The 18,506-nt window shown below is 39.9% G+C and overlaps 1 protein-coding gene across 4 annotated transcripts in view; it reads right to left on the bottom strand.

The window, feature by feature from the left end:
- The window catches only part of APAF1 (apoptotic peptidase activating factor 1), a 123,168-nt gene that overhangs the window by 65,909 nt on the left and 38,753 nt on the right, over positions 1-18,506 (bottom strand). For all 4 annotated transcript variants that reach the window (XM_070052732.1, XM_070052733.1, XM_070052734.1 and 1 more), the window contains exons 12-16: positions 18,099-18,283; positions 14,322-14,448; positions 12,603-12,728; positions 5,868-5,999; positions 2,922-3,047 (exon numbers count right to left, since the gene is read on the bottom strand). In XM_070052732.1, coding sequence (XP_069908833.1) covers positions 2,922-3,047; positions 5,868-5,999; positions 12,603-12,728; positions 14,322-14,448; positions 18,099-18,283 — 696 coding nt within the window. The remainder of the gene's footprint in view (positions 1-2,921; positions 3,048-5,867; positions 6,000-12,602; positions 12,729-14,321; positions 14,449-18,098; positions 18,284-18,506) is intronic.

The following is an 18,506-nucleotide window of genomic DNA, read 5'->3' as shown; positions in this document are numbered from 1 at the left end:
AAAAAAAGAAATCCTGTCGTTTGCAACATAATGACTGCAACTGGAAACTACTATACTTACTGAAATAAGCCAGTTCCCAAAAGACAGATATTATATGTTTTCCCTGATCTGTGGTAACTAATAGAGTACCTAAAATGTAATGTATTAGAGTAAAGTGGACATTTTGAGATTCAATGATGGTTTACAGCCCTTGTCTCAACTGTTGAAGAACACTGGTTTTTTTCTTCATACTATTTGTTGAATTCTTTACTTATTATAGGGTTAATCTTATTAGTATAAAGTAAACTGAAAATATATCTTCATAAAAATTAAGAGTGGTAATACAAGAGGGGAGAGGAAGAAAGATGGGAGTGTGGGCAGGAGGTAGGGTAGGGTGGGAAGTAATACTATGTTTCTAAATCTGTATATATGAAATACATGAAATTTGTATACTTTAAATAAAATTTTTAAAAAAATAAAATAACCATGTTCACCCCCCCAAAAAAAAACAGACCAAGAAGTTTGCCACCTATGTACATAAACAGGTGGATATAGATATGTACTCTAAACCAAATAAATAGATGTTATAAATTAAAAAAAAAAAAAAACACTTTCTGAACAAGGCTTTCCATAACGTTTTAAGGGTCTTCAAAAAAAAAAAAAAAATACAGCAGATGAACTGGAGGCAAGAAATATCCCCAGAAAGGCTACAAAGACACATATGGGGACCATGAAAAACTGCAGGGACGGTACCTGAAATAAGCATCAGAAGATACTTTGCCCAGAACAATTAATGTATAGGGGCTACAACAAATAGGCAGGAAAGGTGGCAGAGTCCAGGTTACCTATAATTTATTATTTGGTATTATTTGTGTTCAGCTGAGAGTGGCAAGATGAAAACAGTGGTACTTAGATTAGCAGAAGCGGAGAAAGCATTTTAGAAGGCTGCCATCAGACATAATGGGACAACAGCCTGAACCAGAGTTCATATAAAAGAGGATGTGGAAAAGTAGATCAAAATACAAGAAGATGGGTTGAACTTAAAAACAAAGAAAGGAGAATCAATAAACACAAGACCAGAATGACAGTAGAAACACAAATAATAAAGTAGAATTAGAATACTGTCTGAAAAGTGAGGTATTTAATCAAGAATTTATCTTTACAAGGACCAGTGTTGTGGTGCAGTGAATTAAGCTGCAACACCAGCATCCTGAAACATGATAAAAGTCCCAGCTGCTCTGCTTCCCACTGAACTCCTTGCTAAAGTGCCTGGGAAAGCAGCAGATGACCCATGTACTTGGTCCCTGCCATACGCGTGGAAGACCCAGATGGAGCTCTGTGCTCCTGGCTTTGATGTGGACCAGCCCTAGCCATTGTGGCTATTTATGAACGTGAACAAGCAAATTTGTTTGACTTACATCTCTTTCTTCACCCTCTCTTCTCTCTCTTCCTATCACTCTGCCTTTCAAGCAATAAACTCCATTTTTAAAAAAATATTTACAAGGCTGGCACTAAGGCATGGTAAGTTAAACCTTCACCTACAGCACTAAAATTCCATGTGGGCGCCGGTTCATGTCCCCAGCTGCTTCTCTTCCAATCCAGCTTTCTGCTTATGGCCTAGGAAAGCAGTGAAAGATGACCCACATGCTTGGGGCCCTGCGTCCATGTAGGAGACCTGGAAGAAGCTCCTGGCTCCTAGCTCCTGGATCCTGGCTTCAGATTCGCCCAGCTCAAGCATTTCAGTCATTTGGAGAGTGAACCAGTTGATGGAAGACCTCTCTCTCTGTCTCCCTCTCTCTGTAGATCTGCTTCTCAAATAAATCTTCTTTAAAAAATTTACATTTTTATGAATATAAATTTCAGGAGGTCTGAATAAGCATTTTTCTGAACTTCTGCCTGCCATAGACAACCCGTAATGTAAGTGGAAAAATGAACAAATGATAAATAAAAACAGGTCCTTTACAAATCTGACCCTATGGGAGCTGGCACTGTAGCACAGTGGGTAAAACCACTTTTGCAACACTGGGATACCACATGGGTGTCAGTTCATGTCCTGACTGCTCCACTTCCAATCCAGTTCCCCTCCTAATGGCCTGGGAAAAGCAGCAGAAATGGTCCAAGTGTTTGGACCCCTGCCACCCAAGTGGGAGCCCAGATGAAGCTCCTGGCTCCTGGCTTCAGCCTGCTGTCCCACCCTGGCCATTGCAGCCATCTGGGGAGTAGACCAAGGAATGGAAGATCTCTCTCTTTCTCTCTAACTCTCTCCCTGTCTCTGTTTCTTCCTCCAACTCCTTCTAAATAAATAAATAAATTTTTAAAAAAATTACCAAACCCTGCAAATCTCAAAATATTTTGTGAATACATGTCCAATGTAGAATTCAGTTATTAAAATTTAAGAATTCAAATTATATGGACTTGGAGAAGGCATTTGGTACAGAAGCTTAAATCAAAACTTGTGACACCAACATTCCGTATCAGAGTGCCTAGTTTGTATCCCAGTAATTCTACTTCTAAAAGAGATTCCTACTAACATGCACCTTGGGAGACAGCACATGATGGCCCAAGTACATGAGTCCCAGTGTTGGGGAAGCAGATCAAGTTCTGGGCTTTTCGTTCTGGCCTGGCCCAACTCCAGCTATTGCAGGCATTTGGAAAGTGAACCAACAGATGGAAGATCCCCTCTGCCTGTCCCTTTTCCCTTCTGTTTCACTGCCTACATATACAACAAAATTCTTAAATTATATGAAATTTAAACATTAAATTATTTTCATTTATAAGCAATCATTAAGATTAAACATTTACAGTTACATCAAAGCTGAGCCTGGAAGTTGAAGTGATGAGCTTTCTTTAGAAATGTGAAAAATAGAAACCTATTTCCAAATCCAAATCATAAGACTTTCTGTGAAATTACAATCCATTTTAATAATGTACAAAATGCATACCTTTAGTGTTCCATCAGCTGAACAACTAGACAAAAGTTTATCATCTGGTGAAAATCTGCAATGATTGACTGAATTTGTATGACCAAACATCGTATTTCGGCATACGTTTTGATTCAAATCCCAGAGCTACTTGAGAAAGATAAAAAGATAAAAAAATAATTAGTACTGAGCAGGAAAAAGTTACAAATCATATACAGTTCTTCTTTCCCTCCCATTGAAATTTTGGTTGTAAGACATGGCTCAATTCACAGTAACACAAAGGTGTCAAACACAAAGATAAATTTGTGACTAACAAGTAAACTGGGCAGCCTTTAGATCAGCATCTAAATCTACTATGGAACTCAAAGGTTCACCTAGACTTTGGACAGTGCTCTAAGTAACTAACAAAACAATTACTGTTTTTAAAAAATGTTCATTTTTTTCACTTATTTGAAAGGCAAAGAGAAAAAGAGGGGGCTTCAATTCCTAAGTGCCCACAACAGTGAAGCAGGGTAGGCCAAAGCTAGGAGCATGCCTCCATGTGGGTGACAGAGACTCGAGTACTTGAGCCATTACCTGCACCTCCCAGGATGTGCATTAGCAGGAAGCTGGAGTTGAGTGCAGATCTGGGACTCAAACCCAAGCACATCAACATGGGATACAGGCATCCCAAGCAGTGTCAACTGCTGCAACAGAAGTCCACCCCAGTGACTGATGATTTTAACTAAGTGGTTTAGAAGCACTGTTATTTTACTCAGTTATAATGAATTACAGTAGGTAATATGTAAGTTGCTAGGTTATACAACTCTAAAAATGGTCACTTATAAAATTCCTTAATGCAAACCTTGAATCATCTAACCAATCTCAAAGCTATTACTATTCTAAAAAAATTATTCAAAAAATCCAAAGATAGGCATTAGGTATAAATACATTGGACAGGAAATATAAGGGGTTAGAAGGGTATGTCAAACAAAATCTCCAGAAAGTAATTACCCAACTCCACAATGTGGCACATTCTGTGGGACAAATGACTCAATTTTTCTAACAAACGGCACAAGAAAGGGTGTAAAGGGAAAGGGAACTTTTACAGAATAAGAGTTTAGAGACATAACAACCAAATGTCATATGATATGATTGGATTTTGATTCCAATAAACCTATGACCAAAAAACATGTTTTTAACACTATGGGGGAAGGGAACATGGACCACATAATTACAAAGCTATATTTGATTACATTTGGTATGAAAATGGCATAGTACTTATGTTTAAGACATCCAAGATGCATGCTGAGGTATACTGGATGAGATGACACAATATCCGAGATTTGCCATAAAATGCTCTAACCAAAAGGGGGGAGGGTGGTGGAAAGTAAGATTGACGAAATATTAATAATTGTTGGAGCTAAATGATAGATACCACGTTGGTTCATTATTGTATTTTCACTCTCCGGGTATATTTGAAAAAACTACATTAAGCCCAGAAGAAGAAATCATAAATCCCCAATCTTATAATCAGTAAGTGAGCCAAGTCCTGTTCTCTGTGCCTATTTCCATCCTTGGCTTCTTTATGCCAAAACTATATTCAGAACTGATAAGGCAAGTTACATAGAGGCAGCTTCAGATGTACATATTTTCACTGACTTCTCTCAGCTCAAAACCCAACAAAGTACCAATAAGTTCCAATAGTCTTTATGGTAATGAAGGTATGGTTTGAGTATAGTAGATCTTAAAGCAAAATTTGTCCTCTATTAAAATTGTTTACTAATTGATGAGCTCCTCCTACATGGTAAAAGTTTTTGACCGTATTTAAGAGGAAGAAATATAAATTTTCTCAATCTACAGAATGCTTAAAAACAGCATCCAAAGTTGTTCATACATATGAGGATCTTCAAAAAGTTAATCAGGGCAGGCGCTGTGGTGTAGCGGGTAAAGCCGCCACCTGTGGCACCAGCATCACATATGGATGCCAGTTTGAGTCCCAGCTGCTTCACTTCTGATCCAGCTCCCTGCTAATGTACCTGGGAAAGCAGCAGAGGATAGCCTGTGTTCTTGGGCCCCTGCACCCACGTGGGAGACCCACAAGAAGCTCCTGGCTCCTGGCTTCGGATTGGCCCAGCTCTGACCATTGCAGCCATTTGGGGAGTGAAGCAATGGATGGAAGATATGTCTCCCTCCCTCTGTCTGTCTCTGTAACTCTGCCATTCAAATAAATAAATCTTTTAAAAAAAGTTCATCAAAAATCTGTATTATGAAAAAAACCATACAAAGATTTCAAAAAGTTTACACCAAAATAAACATCTTTTTTAAAGGGAAAAAAAAATTTAGAGTGACAGACAACGGAAGAGACCCAAAGAGAGAGATCTTCCATCTGCTGATTCACTCCCCAGATAGCTGCAACAGTGTCAGAACAAAGCCAGGAACCTGGAACTCCACCCAGGTCTCCCACATGGGTGGCAGGGGCCGAAATATTTGGGCCATCTTTGGCTGTTTTCCCAGGCATAGTAGCAGGAAATTGAATGGGAAGCACAGCAGCCAAGATTCAAACCAGCACTCTTATAGGGGACACTAGAATTGCAGGCAGCAACTTACCCCCACAGCGTTAACTCCTAAACTTATCTTTTAATTCCATTTTCCATGAACTTTTTTAAGTACTCTCATAGTACAACAGTTCTTTTTTTTTTTTTTTTAAGATTTATTTATTGGGGCTGGCACTGTGGCACAGTGGGTTAAAGCCCTGGCCTGAAGCGCAGGTCACAGTTCAAGCACTATGCTATGCTGAAGGCCATATTCCCTACAGACTTTTCAGTTACATCAGCCAATATAAATTTTTTTTTTTACTTAAGCTAATATGAAAGCTTCTATTCCTAACCAAAAAAAGTTAGGGTAATACAATCTATAAGAAATCAAAGGAGATGTTCTGATACATCAATTAAATTTATCAATATATTTCTCAATAGCCACACCTACTTTGAGGAAGAAGTCACTTGACCCAGTGGCCAAGAGAAGGTACTGACTTTGGTTGGTGAAACAGCAGCAGTTGACTTGCTCTGAGTGCTCATCATAAGTACGTACTAGTTCCCCAGTCACAGAATTCCAAATCTAAAGAGAACAGAGAAAATCAGTTTACAAATATCCACTATTTTCAAAGGCAGAACCAAAGGACAAGGCAAGCTTGAGTCACTTTGCAGTTTCCATCTATCCTGCCAGGGCAGATTTTCCCAGGCATACATGATGAGCACTTCTCCTTCTCTAAAACATGGCTGTATTTTGCCTCAATGTTTTTTAAAAAAAAAAATCAAAAATTACCTGCAAGTTTACACATGTTTTTCAGTAGCATAACTGGAATCTCATGAAAGCAAAACATTATTCAAAGGCAAGATTTCATATATTCCTATGAATGACGGCAGCAGAGAAGTGCTGTAAAGAAGGTGGCATACAGGACTGCAGATCAAAAGATTAAGCCCAAGACGTGACTCTATCACTTAATGATTTGTGTGTTCTTAACTTACCTGCACCTCAGCTCTCTCTGTGAAATGGGGATATTTTTAACTCTCCTACACAATTCCAGGTATCAAATGAGATAATAAACCTAAGTATATTGTAGACTTCAAGGTTCCATATAAATAAGTAAAGGCAGATTGCTCAGTTAAAAAAAAAAAAAAGTGGGGGAGAGGCTTGTGAGTTTGAGAGAAACCTAGCTTTCAACCCTGATATAATTTTTTTAAAAATTTATTTATTTGAGAGTCAGAGTTAAACAGAGAGAGATGGATAGAGAGAGAGAGAGAGAGAGAGAGAGAGAGAGAGAGAGAAAGTCTTCTATCCACTAGTTTATTCTCCAATTGCCGCAATGGCCAGAGCTGCGCCAATCTGAATCCAGGAGCCAGGATTCTTCTGGATCTCCCACACGGGTGCAGAGATCCAAGGACTCAGACTATTTTCCACTGTTTTCTCAGGCCATAACAGAGAGCTGGATCGGAAGTGGAGCAGCCGGGACTCAAACCGGCATCCATATGGGATGCTAGCACTGCAGGTGGCAGCTTTACCCACTATGCCACAGTGCTGGCTCCTGATACTATTTTTTAAAGATTGATTTATGGGGCCAGCACTGTGGTGTAGCAAGTAAAGTCTTTGCCTGCAATGCCAGCATCCCATACGGGTGCTGGTTTGAGTCCCACTGCAACACTTCTGATCCAGCTCTCTGCTATGGCCTGGGAAGGCAGTGCAAGATGGCCCAGGTCCTTGGGCCCCTCCACTCACATGGAAGACCTGGAAGAAGCTCCTGGTTCATGGCTTTGGATCGGCTCAGCTTCAGCTGTTGCGATCACTTGAGGAGTGAACTAGCGAATGGAAGACCTCTCTCTCTCCCTACCTCTGCCTCTCCCACTAACTCTGACATTCAAATGAACAGATAAATCTTAAAAAAAAAAAGAAAAAGAACTTGTTGAAATGAAATGGACACTATGAGAAACAGTGACTTGATCAGCTCTTGTCCTGACGGTTGATGTACAATGTAATACTTTATCCATTTTAGTATTTTTTTTGTTCTAGTACCATTGGTTAAACTCTGTAATTAACACACAATTATTCTTAGGTGTTTAAATTTTAACTGAAAAGTGATCCCTGTTAGGAATTTGGAAAACATTATGCTGAGTGAAATAAGCCAATCCCAAAGGGACAAATACCACTTGTTCTGCTTGATAGGTGACAACTAACTGAGCACCAAAAAGGAAACCTGTTAAAGTGAAATGAACACTATGAGAAACGGTGACTTGATCAGCCCTCACCCTGACTGTTGATGAGCAACTTGATATGTTTTCCCTCTTAGTATTTTTTTTGTTTGTTCTACTTAATACTTTTGGTTGAATACTGTAATCAATACACAATTCTTCTTAAGTGCTGAAACTTAACTGAAAAGTGATCGCTGTTAAATATAAGAGTGGGAATAAGAGAGGGAAGAGATGTGCAATTCGGGACATGCTCAAGCTGACTCACCTCAAACGGTAGAGTTAGAAACATACCAGGGGATTCCAATTCAATCCCATCAAGGTGGCATGTACCAATGCCATCTCACTAGTCCCAGTGATCAATTTCTGTTCACAATTGATCATAATGATAGGACTAAGAACCAAAGGGATCACATAAACAAGAATAGTGTCTGCAAATACTAGCTGATAGAATAAAAAAGGGAGAGAATGATCCAACATGGGAAGCGAGATACATAGCAGACCCATAGAATGGCAGATGTCCTAAACAGCACTCTGGCCTCAGAATCAGCCCTTTAGGCATGCGGATCTGGCTGAAATGCCCATGAGAGTATTTCAGGCATGGAAAGCCAAGACACTCTGAAAAAAAAAACAACCTAAATGAAAGATCTCCACGAGTGAGATCCCAGTGGAAAGAATGGGTCATCAAAGAAGGAGGTACCTTTCTCTGAAGGGAGGAAAGAACTTCCACTTTGACCATGGCCTTGTCTAAATATGATCAGAGTCAGTGAACTCAGGGGGTTTCCATAGCCTTGGCAGCTCATGACAAGAGCCTAGGGTGATTACTGATACCATAAACAAGAGTGTCAATTTGTTAAGTCAACAACAGGAGTCACTGTGCACTTACTCCTCATGTAGGATCTCTGTCCTTAGTGTGCTGTACATTGAGATTTAATGCTATAACTAGTACTCAAACAGTATTTTATACTTTATGTTTCTGTGTGGGAGCAAACTGTTGAAATCTTTACTTAATGTATGCTAAACTGATCTTCTGTATATAAAGAGAAACGAAAATGAATCTTGATGTGAATGGAAGGGGAGAGGGAGTGGGAAAGAAGAGGGTTGCGGGTGGGAGGGACATTATGGGGGGAAGCCATTGTAATCCATATTCTGTACTTTGGAAATTTATATTCATTAAATAAAAGTTAAAAAAAAGAAAAAGAAAAAAAAAAAGACTCCGCATGCTTATCAACACAATATTTTCAAAAAAAAAAAGTTGATTTATTTATTTGGATGGCAGAATTACAGAGAGACAGAGGGAGACAGAGAATCTTCCATCTGCTAGAACTCAATCCAGGTCTCCCACATGGGTGAAAGGGGTCCAAATACTTAGGCCACCCTCTGCGGTTTTACCAGGTGCATTAGCAGGGAGCTGGATCGGAAGTGGGACAGCCAGCACTCAGAAAAGCACTATACTAGAAATCAGTGTGACAGAGGTGGCTTAATCTGCTGTGCCACATAACCAGCCCCAACCCTGTTATTATTAATGTGAAGCTAGGCAAATGACTGTATCTCCAAATATGTTATCTTCTGTAAAATGGAGTCAATATTTACCTTGTCAATTGTAGTAAGAAACTCATAATGTAACATAAAGAAGTGTGTACATGAAGCCTCTCACAAGGCTAAGTTTTCAGTAATCATCATTCAAGTTACTATGTAGGACAAACAAGCACTCTGTTCCATATCATAATGAACAAAGAAATAAATTAATTAATCTTCACTGGGATTTTTACTTTTTAGAGGTACTGATGTCCCCTCTCATAGTATTCACTTTTGATCTTATCAAAGCATTTATTAGAAGATCCAGAATTCCAACGAGTTTATCCTGGGGTCAGTGCCATGACCTAGCAGGTAATCATACCGCCTGCAGTGCCGGCATCCCATATGGGCGCCAGTTCAAGTCCCAGCTGTTCCACTTCCAATCCAGCTCTCTGCTATGGCCTGGGAAAGCAGTAGAAGATGGCCCAAGTCCTTGGGCCCCTGCACCCAAGTGGGAGACCCAGAGGAAGCTCCTGGCTCCTGGCTGCAGATCAGCACAGCTCCAGCTGTTGCGGTCAACTGAAGAGTGAACCAGCTGACGGAAGATCTCTTTCTCTCTGCTTCTCTTTCTCTCTGTGTGTAACTCTTTCAAGTAAAATAAAATAAATCTTTTTTTAAAAAGTTTATCTTTAAAAAAAAAAGATATTTCTTTGAAAGGCACAGCTACAGAAAGAGACAGAGAGAATCCTCCATCTGGTTCACTCCACAAATGGTCACAACAGCCTGGTCTGGGCCACAACAAAGTCAGGAGCCAGGAACTCCATCTTGGTCTCCTACAAGAGTGGTGAGGGTCCAAGTCCTTGGCCCATCTTCTACTACCTTCCCAGGAACAACATCAGGAAGCTGGGTTAGAAGCCGAATAGCCAGGACTCAAAGCGGGACTCCAATATGAGATGTCAGCATCACAAGCAGCAGCTTAACCCACAGTGTCACAACACCAACCCCACGAATTTATCTTATTTTGGAATTATTCAACAAGTATTTCTGCATCACCATTTATATTTTGAGTTCTTAGGAAATCTGTGCAGTTCTGACTTTGGAACTACCCAGAGTGAGCAACTCCAAGTATCACTTCAAAGTAAATGAATGTTAGGACGGCTATCAAGAATTAGATTTTACCAAGGTTTGAACTGTTCCACAGCCTCCATTCCTTCAACTGAGTGAATACTCCCTATACAACCTTCTTACCTGCCGCACGTAGCCAGATTCAGTACCTCACAACTTCCTTGAAGAAAGCCTAAAGTGAGGTCTCGCCTCCATGTATCAGTGATAAAACATCCCCAAGTCTTCAGTTCCTTTTAAATTCCATATTATTATAAATGCTCCAGTAAAAAGTCAAATGTATGACTTGACGGGGGTGGGGCAAGATGGTGGTATAGCAGCAGGATGTTCCAAGTCACGCAGGGAAAAATGGATAATCAATAATCAATGAGTAGAGGTGATACAAGCAGGTGGCAGAATCACAAAAAGTTCACTGCATAAAGCAATTGTGGGATATGTACACTATGGAACTACACAGCAGTTAAAAAAAAAAAAAAAAAAGATGAAATCCGGTCATTTGTAACAAAATGGAGCAATCTGGAAAACCTCATACTTAGTGAAATAACCCAGTCCCAAAGAGACAAATACTATATGTTCTCCCTGATTTGGGAGAATTAATAGCGTTCCTAAAATGAAAGATAAAGAAGTGAAATTGACACTTTTAGAATCAATGACTTGAATAGCTCTTGTCCTGACTGTAGAGGGACAATTTACTATTGTTACTTTTTATTTTGTATTTCCTCTGTTTCTTTGTTTCCTTTCTTTTTCTTTTCTCTTCTTCATGTTGTATGTTGAACTCTATGTAACATAGAGGCAATCATATGTATATTAAGTCAATTGGAAAAAGATCCCAGTAAAAAATAAGAGAGGGAATAAGAAAGGTGGGAGGTAGTCTATATAACTATAAATCAGTATAGTTCTGCATACAGTCCTACAGACCTACTTCTAAGGGTACAGCCTCAAAACTTGTCATGGGACTCCAAACACATTAAAATCAATGGTGTAAAGGCCATCTTAACTGTTAAAATGATCATATTAAATAATAAAGTCAACATATAGATAGGTTTAAGTGTAGAAGTGATCATATAAATAACATCAAGTGTCTATTAATAATAGATAGAATTAAAAAGGAATGAATGTCCAATATGGGAAGCAGTCCACACAACAGACTCCTAGAAAGACATTCCCTGTAAGTAACACTGTGACCTCAGAATCAACCCTTAAGGCTTCCTGGTCTGGCTGAAAGGCCTGTGAGAGCATTTCAGGCAAGGAAAGCCAAGACTCTATGGCAAAAAATATCATACACGGAGGATCTCTGTGTAGACCTCAGTGGAAAGAAAGGGCCATCAAAGAAGGGAGGAGAGAACATCCATTTTTCTTATGGTTGTGTCCAAATACTGATGGATTCTATGGTCACAAAAGGCTTCCATAGCCTTGGCAGCCTATGGCAAGAGCCTCAGGTGATCACTGACATCATAAATAATAGTGTTAATTGTGAAAGGAACAACAGAAGTCACTGTGCACTTAGTCCCCATGTAGGACCTCTGTTCTTAATGAGTTGTACTATGAGAACTGATTTCAAATCATGTTCTCAAACAGTACTCTATATGTTGTGTGTGTGTGTGTGTGGGTGCAAGCTGTTGAAACATGTTCTTAACATGGAGTTGGTCCTCTGTATATAAAATTAAACTAAAAATGAACCATAATAAAGAAGGAGATGGGATAGGGAGAGGGAGGTGGGATGGGAGTCAGTGGGAAGGTGGGTGTGGGGGAAAGAACCACCATATTCTTAAAGATCTACCTATGAAAAATGCATTCATTAAATAAAAACTTTTAAAAAAAAGTTAAATGTATGGACAAGAGACAAGAAAGAATAATTAGTAGATACAAATTACCCTTTATTTACTTCTCAGATCAGTAACCCAGCTGTTGCTCACCCATCTGGCTTTGCACTAAATATATGTCAGTTTGTAAAAATGTTTTAAAAATCTAGTCTGCATTTCACAAATTATATATTTTACATCAGGAATCTAATCTTAGACAATAATTTTGTGCGACACTTCTGATCACAATGCACTCAAATTTTTCAAATGATGTTTAACCCACAGACCTATTTATGGCAAATTCATTAACTTGTAATTTTTTTTCTGCCTGGTAAATTTCTCAGGCTGATCAATGTAGGCATTTTTGCTGATGCTTAAAAATAAAAAAACTTTCAAACAGTGTTACTTTATAATGGATCAAGTTAGAGGATCAACAAGCAAGAGTACTGTTATTCCTACTTACCCTAGTCCCCATTACAGGAAATGAAAATGAATTCTGTGGTAATTACAACTTAAGAGGAAAAATATTTTCCTACCTTCACTTTCCTATCCACTGAGCAGGTTGCTATAAAATTTTCATCTGTAGAGAATGTACAACAAAGTACTTCATCTTCATGAGCCTTGATTTCTAGAAGTTTCTCTCCTGTTTCAGCTTTGAACACCTACACAAACAGTAGTATCTTTTTAAAATAAGCCACCTAGCCATGGGCCATTACTCAATACAAATATTTCTTTACAAGTTCGGAATCTTTATTATTTACAAAACAGAAATGAACTAGGCAAAATCACTCCAAAATCGAAATGTCTGTCAGAATTTGTAAAACTTAACATAAACTGGGAGATCTTCAAAAAGTTCATGGAAAATGTGCATTTTCTGTTAATTCCACCTTTCTTTTTTTTTTTTTTTTTTTTTTTACAGGCTGAATGGACAGTCAGAGATAGAGACAGAGAGAGAAAGGTCTTCCTTTTTCACTGGTTCACCCCCACAATGGCCGCTGAGGCCAGCACATTGCACTGATCCGAAGCCAGGAGCCAGGTGCTTCTCCTGGTCTCCCATGCAGGTGCAGGGCCCAAGGACTTGACCCATCCTCAACTGCACTCCCAGGCCATAGCAGAGAGCTAGACTGGAAGAGGAGCAACCGGGACAGAATCCGTCGCCCCAACCGGGACTAGAACCCGGGGTGCCGGCGCCGCAGGCAGAGGATTAGCCTAGTGAGCTGGGTGCCGGCCTAATTCCACCTTTCCATGAGCTTTTAAAAATTTTATTTATTTAATTTATTTGTCAGAGAGAAAGAGGGAAAAGAATGCTAGTTCACTCCCCAATGTCCACAACAGGAGAAAGCCAGGAGCCAGGGACTCTAGTCAGGTCTCCCATATGGGTATTAAGGACCCAACTATTTGAGTCAACACTTGCTGCTTCCAAGGGTGTGTACTGGCAGGAAGCTAGAATCAGGAGTAAAGCCAGAACTCAGGCCCAACACTTTGATATGGGATACATGCATCCTTAGCAGCATCTTAACTGGTACACCACTCACTCACCATGAACTTTTTAAGGCACCTTCATAGAGAACTATCTATTGTTGAATGTTGAAAAGTATCAATAAAAATAAACAGAATACAGTTGTAGTTTCTGAAACTATTTTGGCAAATTCTTTTTTCTTAAATATTTATTTGTTTATTTGAAAGGCAGAGTTTACAGAGAGAGAGGGGGAGAGACAGAGAGATAAAGATCTTCCATCTGCTGGTTTACTCCTCAGATGGGCCAGGTAAAAGACAGGCGCCCAGAGCTTCCTCCAGATTTCCCATGTGCGTTTGGGGGCCCAAGAACTTAGACCATCCTCTGCTGCATTCCTAGGCACACTAGCAGAGAACTGGACCAGAAGTGGAGCATCTGGGTCTCAAACCAGTGCCCATATGAGATACCAGCATCACAGGCGAAGGCTTAACCTGCTATGCCACAATATTGACCCTCAAATGTGGGTATCTTTTTCTTAAAGATTTATTTATTTATTTGAAAGGCAGAATTACAGAGAGGCAGAAGCAGAGAGAGAGAGAGACAGGTCTTCCATCCACCGTTTTACTCCGCAGATGACCACAACTGCCGGAGCTGCGCTGATCCGAAGCCAGGACCCAGGAGCCAGGAGCCTTATCCAGGTGTCCCTGAATGTGGTATCTTAACCAATGAACCAAATGCCTACCCTATACAAATTCTAATCTACACGGGATTGGGTACATTTATCTCATGAGATGTTTACCTGCAAGGTTTTGTCAGCTCCGCAAGAGGCTATTCTCTGACCATCCATCGAAAAGCAGGCGTGGTAAACAGCATCTGTATGGGGGCGGACAACTAAGCGGGAGAGATTCTTGATGTTTTCTTTGTTTCTGAATACAAGGAAAAAAATTCACAGAAATCCAATAAATTAGAGTAAAAGTAACTATTTTCTCTCAGTAACAAAGTAAAGCATATCCTTTAACATGCATATATTCCCCAAAACTACAAAATTCTAAAAGTAATAACATGCAAATAACAATATACCTCTGCTAAACAGAAAACAAAATCTAACAAAAGTGGCATTTTGCAAGAAATGCCAGGCAACCTGTTATGTTACAAATGTCACTGAGTTAGTAGAAATCTAGTTAATCAAATACATATCACTTTCTATTTCCTTTTGATACTTTAATATAGTCACAGGTAAAGACAAAACATTATGTAAGGGTACCTTCCAAAAAATCTCCATCTCTTAAAATGAAAGAAACCATAGCAAAATGAAGTTTGTTTCCTACCTAAAATCTGACACTATGCCCACCATTATGATGATGTACTTTAAAAATTCTTCTCTCTCACTCTAATTTTCAAACACATAAGAAAAAAGGTAAAACAATGTTATTTTCTTTGTATCCTTAATGAATACCAACTATTTATATTAATATAGATATTATTCCTCATGAGCTAAAGGATAAAGGAATATAATATGTACTTAGGACAAAGTCCTGTCTCTCCCTCTCTCTGTAACTTTCAAATCTCTGTCTCTTCCTCTCTCTGTAACTTTCAAATAAATAAATATATCTTTAAAAGTAAAATAAAATAAACTCTAATTAGATCAAGAAAAAATTCTTTCTTGAGCTATGCAATTGCCAAAGGCTCAGAAAATGATCTTCACAATAAAGGGTATATTAGGGGTCGGCACTATGGCAATGATTCGAGTCCCAGCTGCTCCACTTCTGATTCAGTACTTTGGCAATGCAGCTGGGATAGCAGTGAAGTACTTGGGCTCCTGCCACCCACATGGAAGACCCAGTTGGAGTTCCAAGCTCCTGGCTCTGGCCTGGCCCAGCCCCGGCTCTTATAGCCATTTGGGGAGTGAACCGACAGATATAGATTGTGAATTCCTTTGGGAAAACTTTAGCACCAATGCTTAGCACATCAGAGACACTCAAAAGCTAGTTGAACTAAACTGAATCAAGGGAAACACTTGATTCAGTTTAAGCAACCTTATTGGAAACAACACTTGGGGTCATAAAATTACATATATCAGGGCTGGCACTGTGGTGCAATGGGTTAAGCCACAGCCCACACTGTCAGCATCCCATACGGGCACGGGTTCAACCCAGCTCCCTGCTAATGCACCTGGGAAAGCAGCGGAGGATGGCCCAAGTCCAGTCCTTAGGACCCTGCACCCACATGGGAGACCTGGATGAAGCTCCTAGCTCCTGGGTTTGGCCTGGCCCAGCCCCGGTTGTTGCAGCCATCTGGGGAATGAATCAGCAGATGGAAGACCTCTCTCTCTCTCTCTCTGCTTCTGTTTCTCTATAATTCTGTCTTTCCAATAAATACATCAATCTTTTATAAATAAATTATACATATAAAAAGACAACCACTCACATTATCTCAAGCTGTAAGGAAAGCACAGCATATAGAAAGAGCACTGTGGCGTAGCAGGGTTAGCCTCCACTTGTGGTGCCAGCATCCCATATGGTTGGAGTCTAGGTTGCTCCACTTCCGATAACAGCTCTCTGCTAATGGCCTGGGAAAGCAGTGGAAGATGGCCCAAATGCTTGGGCCCCTGCACCCAAGTGGGAGACCTGGAAGAGCTCCTGGCTCCTGGCTCCTGGCTCCTGGCTTCAGATGGGCCCAGCTCCAGGCATTGTGGTCATTTGAGGAGTGAACTAGTGGATAAAAGATCTCTCTCTGTCTCTCCCTCTCTCTGTGTGTAACTCTGCCTCTCAAATATATAAATAAATATTTTTTAAAAAAGCATGAAAATAAAAGTCACAGAGACCCAGAAACTAAATCCCATTCAATCAAACACATGAGTTCAGTCAAGTAACAATTTCCTTGTGCCTTAATTTTCTGGTTTGTAAAACAAGGCAATTAATACTTATCTTAAAAGGTTGTTTTGAAGATTAAATGGAATAACATGTGATTATACAATACATAAAATACACTGATGACAGCTCATCCTTTCCTTTTTACTAATTGATGAGTCTAAGAGCAAAAGTGAAGGGGCAGGCACTGTGGTATAGTGGGTAAAGCCTCCACCTGTGATGCCAGATCCCATATGAGTACCAGTTCGAGTCCCGGCTGCTCCACTTCCAGTCCAGCTCCCTACTAATTCACCTGAGAAGGCAGAGAATGGACCAGGTACTTGGGCCCCTGTGCCCAGATGAAAGACCTGAAAGAGGCTACTGGCTCCTGGCTTTGGCGGGGCCCAGGTTGTGGCCATTTGGAGAATAAACTAGCAGATGAAGGATCTCCCTCTCTCTGTGTGTCTCCCTCCCTGTAACTCTGCCTTTCAAATAAATAAAATAAATCTTTATTTAAAAAGAAGAGCAAAAGTAAAGAGCCTCCTTCAAGAAGTAGGAGAATTAGGATTCTGTGGACATTTAATAATGGCAAAGTACAAATTACCTTATAGCCATTATCTCACACAAATTTTCACAAAAAGACTACCTTTAAGGATTGCTATCAGGGCCAGTGTTGTGGAACAGTGGGTGAAGCCACTGCCTGTGATGCCAGCATCCCCACAGGTGCCAATTCATGTCCTGGATGCTCCACTTTTAATTCACTCCTTGTTAATGGTCTGGGTAGGCCCTTGCTACCCATGTGGGAGACCCAGATGAAGCTCCTGGCTCCTGGCATTGGCCTGGCCCATTGCTGGCTATTACAGCCATCTGGCAAGTGAATCAACGGATGGAAGATCTCTCTGTCTTTCCCTCTCTCTGTCTCTCCCTCACTCTCTGTAACTCTGACTCCCAAATAAATAAATAGATAAATAAGACTGATGTCATCATTTTACATATCAGAGAGTAACCCTGTTTAAAATCACAAAATTTCATATAATTGTGTTAAAAGGTTTTTTAATTTTTATTTTTATTTGAAAGGCAGAATGACACAGAGAAGAGTAGAGAAAGATAGATCTTCTATCCACTAGTTTACTCTCCAAACAGCCACAAGAGCCAGGGATAGGCCAGGCCAAAGCCAGAAGCCTGGAACTGAAACCAAGTTTCCCACACGGATGGCAGGAACCCAACTATTTGAACCATCACCTGCTTCCTCCCAGGGTGCTTAATAGCAGAGAGCTGGACTGTAAGCAAAGCAGACATGACTTGAATCAGGCACTCCAATAGGAGATGCAGACACTCCAAGGAACTGCAGGCATCCCAAGGATCTGCTTACCCTACTACACCATAACACTCACCCCAAAACTATTAAATTTTAGAACTGAGATTCAAATGCATGTCCGTGTCTCCAAAGCCCATATTCTTCACCACCAGCCCAGATTACAGGAAGTCAAGCATCTGGTACTAACAATTAGGATGACTTCTCAAAAATGCCTATAAGGACTCTGAAAATACAATCATTTTCTCCTATCCTTAATTCCCTGGAACTTTTCAATAAGTACAAATGCTTATTAAAAGTTCCAGTCCTTTCCAAAGTAGTTAAATCTTCCTGGAGTGAATTTATTCACTATTTGAAAAATAATGACATAGTTGGTGCTCCACTCCCTTTGATTCTCTCCCAACCTACGTACATCCACTCCAGGTAAAGCATTCCGTTATCGACCTCCTGCTTGGCCTGCAGCTTAGCTTGCTGATAAACTTCTGAAGTTTCTGATTCACAGAGACCCAGCTGTATAATGTTAGGAAATGGCTGTCGTCCAAGAAGGTGTCCATTTAAAGATAAAAACTCCTGAAAATTTTCACAAACTGTACAATCCTGTGAATAAATGAAAAGTTCTTAGAAAATATGACCAGAGCTAGGATCTGACATCTTTCTGTTTCTGTGATCTTATCACTTAAAAGGCTTAAACAAAATATTCTCTATATGAACTAAAAATTAATAGCCAACCATCAGGTAACAAATATATAGTCATCCTCTTCTGACTTTGAAACATGGGGTAAAAACCTCATTACTGAACATATTTCTTAATATATTTTTT

This window comes from Oryctolagus cuniculus, chromosome 11 (genome assembly GCF_964237555.1).
Source record: "Oryctolagus cuniculus chromosome 11, mOryCun1.1, whole genome shotgun sequence".
Taxonomy (NCBI): Eukaryota; Metazoa; Chordata; class Mammalia; order Lagomorpha; family Leporidae; genus Oryctolagus; species Oryctolagus cuniculus.
This window is presented reverse-complemented; position numbering and strand designations above follow the sequence as displayed.